This window comes from Harmonia axyridis, chromosome 2 (genome assembly GCF_914767665.1).
Source record: "Harmonia axyridis chromosome 2, icHarAxyr1.1, whole genome shotgun sequence".
NCBI classification, from domain to species: domain Eukaryota; kingdom Metazoa; phylum Arthropoda; class Insecta; order Coleoptera; family Coccinellidae; genus Harmonia; species Harmonia axyridis.
Window position 1 is genome coordinate 22333066 of NC_059502.1, and position 16478 is coordinate 22349543.

General features: G+C 35.1%; 2 protein-coding genes across 3 annotated transcripts in view; both read left to right on the forward strand.

Moving 5' to 3' along the window:
• The window catches only part of LOC123672221 (beta-1,3-glucan-binding protein-like), a 28728-nt gene extending 25270 nt beyond the window's left edge, over positions 1–3458 (forward strand). The window contains exons 10-12 of the mRNA XM_045606236.1: positions 226–329; positions 976–1091; positions 2814–3458. Coding sequence (XP_045462192.1) covers positions 226–329; positions 976–1091; positions 2814–3403 — 810 coding nt within the window. The 3' untranslated portion in view covers positions 3404–3458. The remainder of the gene's footprint in view (positions 1–225; positions 330–975; positions 1092–2813) is intronic.
• A 4742-nt stretch (positions 3459–8200) lies between these two features.
• Positions 8201–16269, forward strand: LOC123673001 (beta-1,3-glucan-binding protein-like). Of its 2 annotated transcripts, none has more exons than XM_045607382.1 (5): positions 8201–8393; positions 12824–13034; positions 13095–13198; positions 14541–14656; positions 15603–16269. In XM_045607382.1, exons 1-5 carry the CDS (start codon positions 8389–8391, stop codon positions 16199–16201), a joined length of 1035 nt encoding a protein of 344 aa, XP_045463338.1. In that variant the 5' UTR covers positions 8201–8388; the 3' UTR covers positions 16202–16269. The 2 variants fall into 2 exon arrangements, with proteins under 2 accessions (XP_045463338.1, XP_045463339.1); XM_045607383.1 differs by lacking the exon at positions 8201–8393 and adding an exon at positions 8518–8672.
• The last annotated feature ends 209 nt before the right edge of the window (positions 16270–16478 follow it).

Below are 16478 nucleotides of genomic sequence, written 5' to 3' on the forward strand. Positions count from 1 at the left end.
GTTTGAATCTTCGGATATTATTTACGAATTCTGAATAAAATTTTCAATTATTCATATCTCTAAAATATTTGGGGTAGAACTTCTCGGCAAAAAAAGTTATATAATCAATATTATCCAATATAGGAATGTTGGAGGAGGGATGGCGTTTTTAGCAAAACAAGCAGTATCTTCTCTAAATTTCACAAATATTCAATTCAATTAGCCATTTCATTTATTTTTTTTCAGAATGGCGAATTTCAAGAATATGTAAACGATAGATCTGTTAGTTTCACAGAAAATGGAAATTTGGTAATCCAGCCGAAAATTGTTGGCGATGTTCCTTTGAAGCAGTAGGTATTTTTATATAATCTAAATGAGCATTTTGTAGATTATGATAATTCTCAGATTAATCCGACAAATCGTTTAGAAATCTGATTTTTCCTTTGGTTAATCAAGAAAATATGATGAGGACTACCTATACAAATCAAAATTTTTTCAGAAACTATTTTCTAGTTTTGAATTACTTAAATGTTTTATGACATCGATGAAATGACCTTTCTATAACGATTTAGATGTATTGGGCCTATCATCGATAATCTGTGAATTTCAGATAATCAAAATATTCGGTGGCCACCAAGGTCTCCGGATTTAACACCGATAGATTTTATTTGTTCAATAATTATTTTGAAGATGTTGAGAAAATATAACTGTGTTGAATCCGGAAACGAGATTCCTGAGGACATTTCAATATCATTTCTAAGCTCACACAGATATCCTTTTTCTTCACCTAACCGTTGACCCCTGGTCACCATACACCCTGTATAGCTAGATTGATACATTTTGGTTGCTGATTGTAAAGATTTTCTGATCAATCCAAAGAGCTCGTTCTTTCCTACTATTAACGGGCAGTTCATAGTTTCGATTTCCACCTTTCTTCATTACAAACCTGCAACTTAATTACAAAATAATTTGTCTAACATCATATTTCTCTTGTAGCGGGTATTTTAATCCAGTTCAGAGTGCCCGCATGACCACAGAGGGACGTTTCGCATTTACATTTGGAGTCCTGGAAACGAGAGCCAAATTGCCAGCTGGAGATTGGCTGTGGCCAGGTGAATATATGTCCCCTTTTTAATTGCTGAGATCACTGATGCTAACATGAATAAAATTTGCCTGACTGTTCATTCCAGAAACTTCGGGCGTCGAAAATATACACTAAACAACAAAATACGGCTCAGATTTTATCGTGTCCAATTTGATGTTATCTCTAATTCAGATTCTGAACATAACCAGAGTTATCACACAGGTATTTTGGCTGTGTACTTGGGTAAAAACATTAGAAGTGTTATACACGAAATATATAGCTATTAATTCTCACAAAATTAATGGAAAATAAGAACTCGCAAACTGACTACACAGGAATATACAGAAAACCGAAGAAAACCGTCAGAAATACAGGGCTTAAATTACAAAAAAAAGTTGCGTTCTTATAAGGGATGAGTGTGTTGATGTTAACCGATCCAGAATATCTCTAATGGTTTCCAAAATATCTCGAGAAAACTAAAAATCGAGATTTTTTTTCTGTATAACTCATTTGTTTCTGGAGATAAATTCGGTTTGTAGCCATTAAACAATGTAGAGATTCTAATGGTGTTATGAGATTTTTTCTTTTCTTCATTATTTTCGATACGCGATTATTTTTTCTTCTTATGGACGCCATATTGGTTTTCTTTATGGGGTGATAAAGAAAAAATTTACGAATTCAATAATATATTACACTATTGAAAAAAAACACTTGACTATACGTTTCACGTTCAAGTGTTCTATTATGATTTTTGATTTCTTTTATTAATATTAAAATTATGTTTCACCAAGCGATATGCTAGGAATCAATTTCGCGTATCAAACTGTACAAAAATATCGAGTCTAGCTGCCTTTTTATTTTCTTGTTTGAGTAGTAGCAGAGTGCCAGCATTTTCAAACAACTTTGTTGACAGTTGTTATGTGAAATCATCACTTGAAATTTTTAAATTATGTAGAACAATTTCTACAGACATTGTCAGAAGTACGCTATGTAGAGTGTTGGTATCAGCATGATTATGTAATTAATAGGACGTTACTTATCAAACAGGATTCAGGTTTAAAAAAAAATCAAGTGATGTCTTCATATAACAACTGAACGAAGTAACAAGTTATTTGACAATTTTGGCATCAGCCAACTTCTTAAACAAAAAAATTAAAAGGAAGTTCAAATTTGCGTAGCTAGACTCGATATTAGAGTGTGATATATTGTTGAATTCGTAATTTGTCCCTTATTCCCCCATAAGTAGAACCAATATGGCGTCCATAGGAAAAAAATCCGGATTTTTAGTTTTTTTCGAGATATCTCGGCAACCATTGGAAATCTCTTTTTGGATCTGTTCACACCAACACACTCATCCCAAAAAAACGCAACTTTTTTGTGATTTAAGCTACCCTGTATTTCTAACGGTTTTTGATATCCCTGTAGTGCCCCTCTAAATAGTTCTATCTCTGTATAACGTTCAGTCCAAAAATTATCTCTGATAGTTTTTGAAATCACTGTAGATGGAGAAGAGATGAAGGTGTCGTTCGATTTTTGGATTGTTCAAATTTCAGAGGAAGTTACTTTTTTATTGATTTATTATTGAAAAAAATAAATCAAATTGAGGTAAATTGAAATTATTACTGAATATAGTAACGTAATTTCCCTAATTTTATTGTTGAGTTTTGTTAATATCACAACTTTAAATATTTTAAACGCATCGGAAAACATGTTTTAGAGAAAATGTTATATTTTTGCTTTCATTTTTCAGCAATATGGCTGCTTGCTCAAGGCCGGAACTACGGAGGTTATCCCCACTCTGGTGAAATAGACCTGATGGAAAGCAGAGGTAATAAGAATCTTTGGGCATGGGGAAAAAACATCGGTCCCGAAGAAGTTGCCAGTACAGTGCATTTCGGACAAAACTACGATCTCACAGATTTGGCATCTCTAGCACATAATAAACCAGGATTTGACAACGGTTTCCACACATACAGGTTAACTTGGACACCTGACTTCATAGCTTTCAGTGTTGATGGCAGGGAAATAGGCAGGGTAACACCACCTGCAGGCGGATTCTATGAATTAGGCCATCTTACAGGACAAAACCCATTTTCTAGTGGTACAAAAATGGCTCCCTTCGACAAAGATTTCTATATACTGCTCAATGTGGCTGTTGGTGGCACGGGTGGTTACTTCCCTGAAAATTGTTACAATCCTGGTGGTAAACCATGGAAAAATACATCCAAGCAACCTGCTAGAGATTTTTGGAATCAAAACTGGCAATGGAGACAGACCTGGAATGAAGGAACTAGACAGAGCGCTCTACAAGTTGATTATGTTAAAGTTTGGGCGTTGTAACATAATTTATGTAAAGTTGATTGTTCTAATAAATTTGAATGTGGGATTCCAATAATTATTTCGAAATCATCTTCATAATTTAATCTTCATGAGATCGATAACCAGAGTTTTCACAAAATCTAAAACACTAAGAAAACTGAGAAAATTGCAATATTTCGGTTAGAAGAAACAGAAGAAATGGAAAAAATAGTAATCTTTGTGATCATCAAAGATTTTGTATGAATTTTGAATTTACCTACTATCCAAAGTATACCTTTTTAAAAAGTCAGAAGGGGAAAATTTCGACGGAAGAGTAAATTTTTCGGACATAAAACAGCCGAGAAGATCATTTTGTTTTGTATAGCAACGGATCTGAAAACTGATAAGCATATTTTGTGATCTCAATATGTTTCGAGAAATTGGCATTCTTAAACAATGAAAAAAATGATTTGATATCCGATTTTAAAATTTTAGTTTACAAATTGCATTTCGGATACAATTTTGGTTTGTTGTTTCTGTTTATCGGTCTCTATATCTGCAAAGCCTTGTATAGTATATCCAAAGTCACTTGAACTAGTGCATAAAAACGTTTAGACATAGATATCCCTTTGAATTGGATACCGCGATCTGCTAAATACCAGGGTTTATTTGAAAGTATTGTTAGGCAATAAATTCACAGGCTCCAAAGGAATTTCTGGAAACTTGGACAACCCTTGTATAATCGAAATATTTTGGCTTTCTTCAAGTGACTTTATATATACTTTAAAAACCTCAAATCAACTAGATGTAAATTGGTACGGTATTCAGTTTTGTCCAATATAGAATTTAGCTGTTTCAGTGGCTGCAGGTTGAATATCCTCAAACCTCGAATAACTGGAACTTCGATGAGAATGAAAATTGGTATGGATGGGTCATAAGTCATTCCATAAAAATTTCAGGTATATACAAAATATGCTTTATTTCTTTTTAGTGAAATGGGTTAGATAACAGATTTTGAAATCCCCCTATGTCTACTATTTCCTGAAAAGACCTAACTTTAGCAATAAACTCAAGGTTTAAGGCAAACTGTGGCATTTTTTTCATTATATATGTAATTCAAATCTAGTTCGAAAACTGTCATAGTAGCCATGGTTCCCGCTTATGACTCGACCTTTCCATAACCTTTCATTGTATAAAGGAATTCACGGCTTGGCTTGATTTTCAAGCTACTTGTCTTGAATTTGATTTGATTTCGAGTCAAGTAGTAGTTTTTCAATCACAAGTCAAGTATTTATTTATCAAGTACTCGAATCATATCAAGCTACTTAATTTTTAGCATTTTTAATGTGTAGTGTTACATCAATAATAAAATGATGAAATGAGAAGGAACCTTTCAAAAAACACTTTTATTTATAAAACTCATTGTTTAAACGAACCGAAAATATCAACTTTTTTGAAATATAAACATAAATTAAATACTATATCATAACAAAATAAAAAATAATAAGAAAATAAAAACTATTAATATTGAGAAACCTCCAGGCTTTGTTTGATTTTTCAATTTTCCAACAAGGATCTAATACACATGTGGCATCTTATGGATTTGTCGCCTAAGCTTTTGCTGTTTTTTGTAACTGTAAGAGCAGCTCTGGAAAATTGTCTTTCGACAGGAGCTGAAGATGTTGGTATTGATTAAGAATCTTTGGCCATTTTGTTCAAGTTTGTGAAGATATTTCTAAAACTACCAAAATCTACCAATAGATTTCATAGAAATGTGAGAAAACTACTAATACAGTCACACTGGTGAATGCTTCGGTCTCTCGGCGCTCGAGGAATACCATTATTTAGTAGGTATAGCGCGCACGATATTGCAGAAATATATGCCGTAGGACTCATGCATATCAAGCTCAAGTAATATCAAGTAGCTTGATATCAATTTAAGCAATAAATATCTAAAATCAAGACAAGTCAAGCTCTAATATGTAATTTTTCACGAGCTTGATTTTCAAGTCAAGTAGTTGTTTAATATGTCAAGCTACTAGGCTTGATGAATCCCTAATTGTGTATGTTGGAGAACGTCAAAAAATATACTAGATGCTGATCCACAAGGAATAAAACAAAAGTAAACGGCGAACAACAATTGAATAATGCAAAAATGAGTCGAAACGCCAGCAATAACAACAAAACAACTTTGAAGTGTCTCGAAGTAGGATTATAGCAAGGTCTATAGATTAGACTTCTAATCTATAGGGCTTGGGATTATATCATATATCTACATAGAGTAGAATATTAGGCTACGTATGTCATGTCTATGAATAATACTTAAAAGTGACATCATTGGCTCTGATTGGTGTTTCAGATATCATCGCTGATTGCTGTGTTTCATACTTTTATTTAATTGAAAATCTTATTGATCTCTATCTTTCAATTGAAACAGTATCATTATTTATCCTTTCAACCTATATTATTTAAACTACTCATTCTTTATAACTGCCATCTAGTCTATTCCTAGTAGTGCTAGGAACTTAATATTTCGCTTTCTTCTAGTCTGATCTCGATGGAATCATATAACGTAACAAGATTATGTGTTACAAGACCGAAAACAACCTCTTTGTAGCATAAGAAGAGAAAACAAAGTCACCATCATTGGCAGAGTTTTTATGTTTTCTGAAGGAATAAGAGAAGCAGCCTCTTTTTCAATTTAAATTTTAATTATTCTAAAATTGGAACCTGTAGCGTGTTCAACGATATCACCGGAAAATTTGAAAGGATTGGGAAAAGCTTTTCCAATTTGCATTGATTCGATTCACCTGTGTTCATTCGCGCTATGTTGAATCTCGATATCTCAAAAATTGTGGTTTGTAGCGTGTACACAATAAAGCGTTACACATATTGATTTTTTCTTTCGAAAGCTTTGAAAGAGGAATCCATGATTCATTTTATTTCATTCATATATTCAATATCCAAATTTATTTCATCATATAGGACATACGTCACAGCTGATTTGTTCTGTATAAAAATTCTTTTCAAACACCGAAAAAAACTGAATCAATGCAGAATTAATTGTTATACAGGAGCGTCTACTTTTTAACAAGAATAGGTTTAAAATTCGTATTTATGCGAAACATAAAGAATAATTCTCTTCGAATCCAACACAGAGTTTTATAATGTCTAAATCGTTTTGTTATTTTTTAATTTTATGTAAATCCTTCTGAATATTGCGACTCGTTCATGAGAAGATATTCTATATTCAGGAAACTAAATAACTCATTCGGGTAGATATATGTTTTTTTATCATTACTCAAATGTCCCCTGTGGTACTTGCTCTAAGCAGTAGAATTTAATTTCTCTAATTATGTGGTTATTCCGTTCATTCTTCCACATCTTGTAGAACAAAATCGTGCGGGAATATATCAGAAACGCACAGTTTTCATGGTAATATTTTATTATTCTATGTTGGTACTCCGAACTTTCCGCCACGGCTTTATCTGTCAATTCATCAATTTGCCTTAAAGAAATCAGTTCTGCCAACCAACATTTTTCAATGCAAAAATCACTAAAATATATTTATGGAAATATTTCATTAATTTCAATGAAAATGCAATGAATTAGAGAAAATAATGTATAATACTCGTACAGAAGGCTCATTCTACCACTCGTTCATTCCAAAACTCGCCACTTCGTGGAAAACAGAAAAAAAAATGTTGTAGGTTAAAAACTAGAAAAACATTATTATTCAGACAGTTACATGGTAGTTTCGCTATACACTGTGTCCGTAAAATATGGAACAAATTCATTTTTAGCTAAACAGACCATTTTAAGAACTACTCGTGTAACACATCGATTTTTGATCTTAATTTACCGTATTTTAAAATAATATACAGGGGAATTACTTTCGAGTAATGACGTCACCGTCATTTTTTTTAAATGGAACACCCCCATTTTGTCTCACTTTTTCGATTACTCTAGCTGAGCTGATTCTAAAAATGTATCACATGTTGATTCCAATTGGTACAGGGTGGGCAAAAATAATAAATTTAATCTTAGCAATAATTGAAACATTCACGAATACCAAAAATATTATAGTACTAAACTGTCTTTGAACACCAATAAATTACTAAACAAATTATGACATTTCACAAAAAACTAGACGACTATGTATTTTTTAAATTGATAAGAAATAATTTCTTCCATATTCTGTCTGCTAGACTACAACTACCAAACATGTTTGGAAACAGCTCATTTTTATTAATCTAAAAATGTAACAAACTACAGGGTGTTACATTCAAATCAATTACCGCTAGACAATGAGTATTTTTGATAATATTGTTAATTTAACTGATAAAGAATGTTACGCGTTACTTTATGAGCACACACAAAACTATTGTATTTTTGTCCACCCTGTACCAAATGTGATACATTTTTGGAATCAGCTCAGCTAGAGTAAACGGAAAATTTAGACAAAATGGGGGTGTTCCATTAAAAAAAAAATGACGGTGATGTCATTACTCGTAAGTAATTCACCCTGTATATTAGATTATTATTATAAAATACAGTAAATTAAAATAAAAAATCGATGTGTTTCAGGATTATTTCTTAAAATGGTCTGTTTAGCTAAAAATGAATTTGTTCCATACTTTACGGACACAGTGTATATCTCTGGTCAAATTCGGCAACCGGAAGGAAGATTAAGTAACTGTTTGATGAATTAAAATGTTGCAATACCTTGACCACTTTGATTGATAAGAACTTATCTTCTTATCAGTAATTATGTTCTTGTGGACTATCCTTTGTGGTTTAGAAGGAATGTTGATGTTACGAGTATATTAGCTCTATCCACCAGATTACCATCTTCAATGTTTGTTCAGACAAGAGCAAGTGTGATAAATTATAAAAAAAGTATGTTGATAGCATTGTAGAAAATATTTTGTGAATGAAACGGACTGTGCCGATCCATGATTCAAAGGAACTATAAACTAGTTCCATTGAAATATTTCAGCAGATAATCGATAACAAGAGCGACAGAAATGGAGTAAGTGCCATAAATGTTAAAAATGAAAAGCAGAAAACCTGACAATTCCAGGAATGAATTTCTATTTTTAACAGTGAATATACTTAATTTATCTGTTATCACTACGTTAAATTCTCAACATTTTGCATTATTATTCAGATGGAAAATATTATTCAGGAAAAACCGAATGTTTTTCCGATATCATTTCAAGGGTCTTATCGTTGTTGTTGTTTGTTTATAAAAAACTTCACCTTAATTGTAACTTTAGTCACAATCTAATCTTCAGCGGAATTAAATCAGGTGAGACTCAAGATTGTTCATTTTTATTTACACGGAAAACAATGTCTAAGTTATTCAATAATTCACTCAATATACAAGGTAGAACCGAGATGGCTCAAATATTTCGTCACAATGCTAATTTTAGAATTTTGAGACGGGGATTCTCCCAAATAAGGTTCGTCTCGATGAGTTCTTCCTTCCGGAAGACAATTTTTTTTCTGTTTATATCAAAAATATAGATTTAATTAAAATGGAATTCGCAATTGGATGTAAAATGATTTAAAATGAGAAATTAATCTATAAAGAATTCCATGTTGAACGCATAACTGAAACCAAAGAAAATTCAAGAAAATCGAAAAAAATAATACAATATTTCTGTGACTATGCAAAGCTGACGATGTTGAAATATTTAGAGATTATATTGAAATCGTAATTTCAAGCTTTGTGGAAAATTTCAAGCTGAATACCTAATCAGAACCATAGAAAATTGAAGAAAGATATTTCAAAAGAAATAGGTACCCAATATTTCTCACATAAAGAGTAGTCGTTTTAAATTTTACAAATTTTTGTATGGAGCCATAACAAATTCAAACAGAATATTGTTATTCCCACCGAGTTGATTTAGAATATACTAAATGACAAAGGAACGGCAAGATCCAGAAAGAGCTGTTTAAATTAAAATTTTTTTTCTGTAAAACATTGTCAAGCAAGCAGTAAATTATTGAAATTTGGAGAAAAAAACGAAGGGTTTAGAATTTTTTTTTCAATAAATTTGATAATAAATGTGTTTGTCCACCGCGATTATCTATACACTCCCCGATACAACTCGGCATTGATGCAATAAGATGGTCTATTTCTTTTTGAGGGATACTATCCCAAGCTACCTGTACTTCATGTCTCAGAGCAGCCAAAGTCCGTGAGGGCTTGGGCAAAATTTCAAGCCTTCTAATGCTACCTGGGCCCATGATGTCCCAAAAATGCTCTATGGATGAAAGATCGGACGATCTGGACGTCCATGGTAAAAGATTCACATGGGTCGCTTCAAAAAAGTTTAATTTAACTCTGGCTCTGGCACCATGAGGTCGGGCATTATCTTGCTGAAATATTGGATTCTGGAGCCGGTTAAGGTAAGGGAGATGGCTACATTATTTCTTGAAGGTAACGCAGCGCTGTCATGTTATCTCAATAAAGACTTAAGGTACTTGCATGTGCAATAGCACCCCATACCATAACACCTACTGTCCAGTATATATGATGATGCTCAACATCAAACTGAGGTTCACCCTGCTTCGGCTATCATGTTCACCCAAGGAGAATCAAGATTCATTAGAAAAGACGACCTGATGCCATTCCACATTCGAATATTGACGTACTCTGCACCACTGTAATCGTTGCCGGTGGTGCTCAACCATTAGAAGTAACACAAGATGGGGTCGATAATGCTGCAGTCCAAAAGACCTTATCCGGCGGTAAACCGTTCGGACGGTTATAGGATGGCCTTGTTCTCCTAACTACCCATCAGCCAAAAATCGAATTGTCACAAATGAGTCTCTAGACCATAAGGCCCGGTGCACACATCCGACTTTTGCAGTTACGACACCGTTGCTGTGTCGTACTTGCGGCCTGTTGTACAAAGAATCAAATGGGAGCATGCACACTACCCGCCGTGCCGTTGCGACGTCGTAACTGCCATCATGCGGGCTGTGGTACAAAAAATCAAATGGGAGCATGCACACTAGCGTACGACACCGCAACGGTGTCGCAACTGTAAATGTCGGATGTGTGCACCGGGGCTAACGCTGTGTCCTACGTGAGCGAATCATTGCGAGCGATTAGCGCGACGCGACCAAACGCGATATATCAAACAATGTAATATAATAGCGCTGTCCTGCGTGCAGCACGTAGGACAGCGCTATTATATTACATTGTTTGATATATCGCGTTTGGTCGCGTCGCGCTAATCGCTCGCAATGATTCGCTCACGTAGGACACAGCGTAAGTCTTAGACGTCGATCTTGAACTTCATTTGTGCCCCTTCGACGTCCGTTGCCTACTCTTTTGCGATTTTGGGCATTATCAAACTACGCTTGACGTCTCATAACAGTAGTTGGATTTCTGTTCGTACGGTTAGCGATTTCTCGAAATGACAACCTCGCCTCCCGTAGACCAATAATTAAACCTCTTGCAAATTCACTTAGCTGGCGATAAATTCCGCGTACATGTGCTCTAGGCATTTTAACAACAACTTAACATCGACTTTAGAATTCAAACAGCCATTTCTGGGTGTTGCAGTTTCTTTGTCAGTTAGTATAACAATTTCAAGCTTCGAGCAAAATTTCATAATTACACAATCAGAACCATAGACATCTTAAGAAGAAATACCCCAATTTTCGTGATTAAAAGTCCGATGCTGTTGAGATTTCACGACTATCTAATAAATACCCATTTCAAGGTTCGTGTAAAATTTCAAGAATGTCAGAATATCGAAAAACAATTCACACATTTCATGTAGTTTAAATTTTGAGTGTAACCATAAAAAAATTCAAACTGATAATGGAAAACAAATGAAAGGAGTCCTAAAGTATAACATAGTATACCTAATCAGATTTTGAGTGTTCGTTCATCCATGCATCAATTGTGCCCTTGAAAGCCACATAAGCAGTTTTGTGGCATCCCAAAGGCGCATTGGCGCACGAATTTACGAGCGTCCCTAGCTGACGATTTCACAATTTGTGTAGAGCGTTGTTTTTCAGTTGTTGCAATTTTGAAATCATGCATTAATATTTATTTCACTCAGCAAAACTACGCGTTTTAGTGATGTCACACATGCAGCATATTGGTTATACATATTTTGAAATGTTCTCAAATCACGTTTCAGATTATATAGAATATAAAAATTGATGAAAGCAACTAAAACTGCTCTCAAAAACGTTTTGCGTACCTATGTACTTAGAATTCGATTATCTTAGAAATTTTGTCACATAGACGTTAAAGACTGATAATCAAATTAGAGAACTTCAGAACATAACATTGAATAATCCTATCTTTCCCATGATTGGTACCTAATAAAACATTTTTCACAGGAAAACTCTATAATAGTAATAGTATCGACTTTTTGATCGAATCGGTCCCCACTTGATGGTGATTCATTGTAAATGATAAAATAGATAAAACACAAATTTGTAATGAATATACAATTTTTCCAAAGGTTTTTATAATACACCAAAAATTAATAGTGTGAATACAAAATCGAATAAACTAATTAAAAGGGGAATATAAGGAAATCAAATAAATTAACAATACAATCCATAAGGTGGTATTATTGAACATATTCAAATAATTTTTTAATACTATTTGATGTGTAGAAATTAACCTAGCAGAAATGTGATATAGTGATACATTGCAGTCAGGCTGCAATTAAAGCACTGAGCTCGCATATCATCGATTCTAAGATGGTATCGGAGTGACGAAGAAAACTCAATGAAACAGGTAAGAATAACAAGGTCTTTTTAATCTGGGTTCCCGGCCACTCGGCAATTAGAGGAAATGAGGAGGCCAACACACTTGCCAGAAAAGGAGGACAAATTTCTTTCATCGGCCCAGAACTTTTCTTTTTACCTACCTACAAGAAAGAGTTTCCGGATAAGGAAGTAACCGGAAGAGAAATACTCTGGCGGAATCTTCCTGGTTTGAATCACTTCAAAAAACTTCTTCGAAACTTTGACTCTGCGAGATCTAAGAAGTATCTGGATCTTAGTAGAACATGCTACACCTCCTCACTGGATTCCTCACAGGGCATTGTCGCCTTAGGAAACACCTCATGAGAATGAGTCTAACAGAAAATGACGAGTGCAGATTCTGTGGGGAGGAGGAAGAAACTCCGGATCACCTGGTGACGGAATGCCTCGCCATCGCTAGCCAACGCAAAACCTGCTTTGGACACGAAACTTTCAGAAGTGAGGAATTATTGTCCTTGAAGCCATCCCAGAATTTGAGGTCATCAGTACTCTGGAACTGGAAGGCGAGCTGTAGATCACGTTATTGGGAGAATAGCTCTGAGGGGGGGAACAATTGACCATTAGGTTGTAGTGAAACGAAACCTCCTTAATTAAATCTTAATCTTAATACTATTTCAATCGTGATATCTAATAATTTTGTTTATTTTTTCACAGAATGAAATCTATTGTTGTCCTCTTCCTCTTCTACCTCTACTCAACTGATCCTGCAGATGCTCAGTGTAGATGGAGTCCGACGACAGTAGGAGGATCCTTTCCAAAGTTGAAACAAGGTCAAATATGCTCAGGTGATCTTATTTTTGCTGAATGGTTCGACAATTTGAACGAAGGCCTTTGGAATCATGAGCATCAAGTAGATGGTTGTGGGGTTCGTAGCAAAATGGTTGAGCCGATAAACTGATTATAATTAGGTACTTTTCTGCTTCAGAATGGCGAGTTCCAACAATATGTTAATGACAGATCTATCAGTTATACAAGAGATGGAAAGCTGTTTATTTTGCCGAAAATAATTGGTGATGGACCTTTACATAAGTAAGTTTTATTTCGTGATAGTATTAGGATATAAAACGAGAGTTATGTCCATAGGTAAGGCGAAAAATTTTCCAATTGTTGTGACATTCACCGTTCTTTTGAAAAGATGCCCTAATTTTTAGATGCGCCTATTTTATATAGAAAAATCTCAAATTCCTATGGAACCTTTTAGTTCCCAACCCGAATATACCAATTCCAAATTTCATCGAATTCGGAGTACTAGTGAGCAAAATAACGAGGTGCCAAGAATTTCACGTTTTCGCATGAACAAGGTATATCCAAAAAGTCACACAAAACTCACAAGTTCGCAAAACTGATGTACTTTTGGGTTGTCATGAAGCGAAGCATCTTCTCGGCCGGCAAAAGTAAAACAAGTGCAGAACATTTTACTGTTGGGACAACTTGGTGATGTGAAGAAACGAAATCGTGTGCGTCGCTTAAGAACAACTAAGAATATTACTGCTGCAGTCCGTAATGTTGCCCAAAACCCAGGTTTGTCGGTTACTCGTCGATCTTGGGAAGATTTGAAGCCGGTTGATTGGGTTCTTGGAATGCATCAGAATGATCCGGATCTTCATCGAAAAATCACATTAAGTGACGGGGCTCGAAAAATACAAAAATGATTGTTGAGAAGCTTCTCCCTCATCAAGGTTTCACTCTTTGGTACGGTTTTTGGGTTGTTGGTGTGCTTAGACCTTACTTATTCGAAAATGAGGCTGGTGTAACTGTCACGGTGAATGGATTGCGCTACCGAGCTATGAATCAATGATTAATGATTTTCTTATGGGCGGAATTTGAAGATATTGATGTGTGCCACATTTATTGTCAACAAGACGGCACTACGTGTCACACAAGCAACAAAATAATCGTAATTTTGCAAGGAAGGTTTCCTAGCCGTGTTATTTCTCGAAGAAGTGATCATAATTGGCCACCCTAATTGGTGATACAACTCCTTTAGACTGTTTTCTTTGGAGCCATGTGAAAGATAAGGCCCAAGTCAATGCTCCACAATTAATTCGAGACCTCAAAGATGGAATTCATGAAGTTATCGAGAACTTCGGTACAGTCACAAAAGTGCGAATTGGTCATGAAAAATCTCATGAAAAGAATATGAATATAAGAACCGTACCTTTGGTGGCCATTTCGCTAATATTGTTTTTCATTATTAATGATATACCATTCTCTTCAATATGTTATAAACATCCACTGATTTCCCTTAAAATATATATGTTTTTCTTTTTATCACAATGAAACTTCTTCTTGGAAAACCCTTCGAATAAAAATTTGATCAAGATAATATATTAATAAAAAGTACCTATTGAAGTTTTCATCTATCTTTCAGTGGTTATTTCAATCCAGTACAAAGTGCTAGGATGACAACTCAAGGAAAATTCTCCTTCAAATATGGCAAACTGGAAGCAAGGGCAAAAATTCCCGCTGGTGATTGGCTTTGGCCAGGTAAGAGGAAATTTTAGCGATCAATTCTAACTTCTTCTGAAAAGATGAATGTGCACCAATTCCTGTTGAAATCGAATAAAAACTGTGGAAGTTATCGCTATTTCAAGTATTGGCAGACAGACATGAAACAAAAAATACTCTGAATATTCGGCAATTCATTTTGTTATCGGAAATTTTGAAGCCGGAGAACAAAAATTACTGGGAATGTGTGAAAGTCGTGAAAAATTACAAATCAATCAAACTCACTATAATATATCATCAACACCAGTGTGATTATGTAAAGGTTTGTACTCTATTATCGTTGTGAGTGGACAAGTCATACTTTTGCAGTGCCTTTTGGAAAGCGATATCAACAGTGCTAAAAAATTCCTGGTGTTTTATTGAGATCTTGGTCTAGTCTGTTATCCACCTGATGTTTAATTTGAAACTGCGATAGGCAACTTAATTCTACATTCCAGATTGTAACTCGAAGCTAAAATGCTCTAAATGTTGACAACAGTCATACTTTTGCGATACCTTTGGCAAACCGGCTAAAAAATTCCTGGTGTTTAAATTAAGGTCTTAGTCTAGTCTGTGTTTTTGACCTGATGTTTCATTGAAAACTGCTTTAGGCAACTTCATTATTCTTCCTAGATTGTAACACGATGCTAAAATGCTCTAAACGTGGACAACCATCATACTTTTTCAGTGCCTTTTGCAAACCGGGTACCAGTAGAGTTGAAAAATTCCTGATATTTTAATTGAGGTCTTAGTCTAGTCTGTTTTTCACCCGATGTTTCATTTGACAGATGTTAACATAGTTTCATGCAAAACACTAGGAGAAGAACCGATCAGACCACTGAAAGCCTGGAATTTTCTAAATTTGTTGAAAAAGTCCATCAAACCTTTGAACATTATATTATCAGACTTGTTATTCTTAAAATCTAATAAAAACCACTCTTTCCAGCCATCTGGATGATGCCACAGAGTTCAAGATACGGAGGCTGGCCTAGATCAGGCGAAATAGATATACTAGAAAGTAGAGGCAACAAAAACTTGTACGTAAATGGGGGCAACATCGGTACTCAACTGGCGTTCAGTACACTCCACTGGGGAAAGAGCCCCGGCGAGAACCAATTCCAAAGGACCCACTACGAGAGGAGAAACGGTGCAGGTTACGACACTGACTACCACAACTACTTGGTCGAATGGACGCCAGACCATATCGCCTACAGCATCGACGGCCAGGAGATTGGGAGGGTCACTCCTCCACAAGGGGGCTTCTACCAACTCGGTCAGTTATCTGGGGACAATCCATGGGGAGGAGGAAGCCGGATGGCTCCTTTCGATGAAGAGTTCTTTTTGATCATCAACGTGGCTATTGGTGCAAACAATGGTTACTTCCCCGACAATGTCCAGAATCCTGGTGGTAAACCTTGGAGGAACGGGTCTCCTCAAGCGGCGAGGGATTTCTGGAATGCTAACTGGCAGTGGAGACATACTTGGAACGAGCAAACGACGCAGAGGGCTTTGAAAGTTGATTATATAAGGATATGGGCTATATAGGGTCTTATAATATTCTCGAATATTTTGTTCTTGATCATAAACTAAAATAATATTTTATTGACTATGTACTTAGAGTTTTTCTTAAAGAGGTTCGGTCTTTGTAACTGGAGCTATAGTTTATATGACAACTATATCAAACCCTTCGGAGAAGGGTTTACCAGTCTTCAACTAGTCAGAAATAAAAGATGCAGAATGGGGTCCGTCTGTTTGTTGAATTTGAAATTGTCTCTAGAGCCTATCTGGACTGAAATGAACTATATATAGTGATTTTAATTTT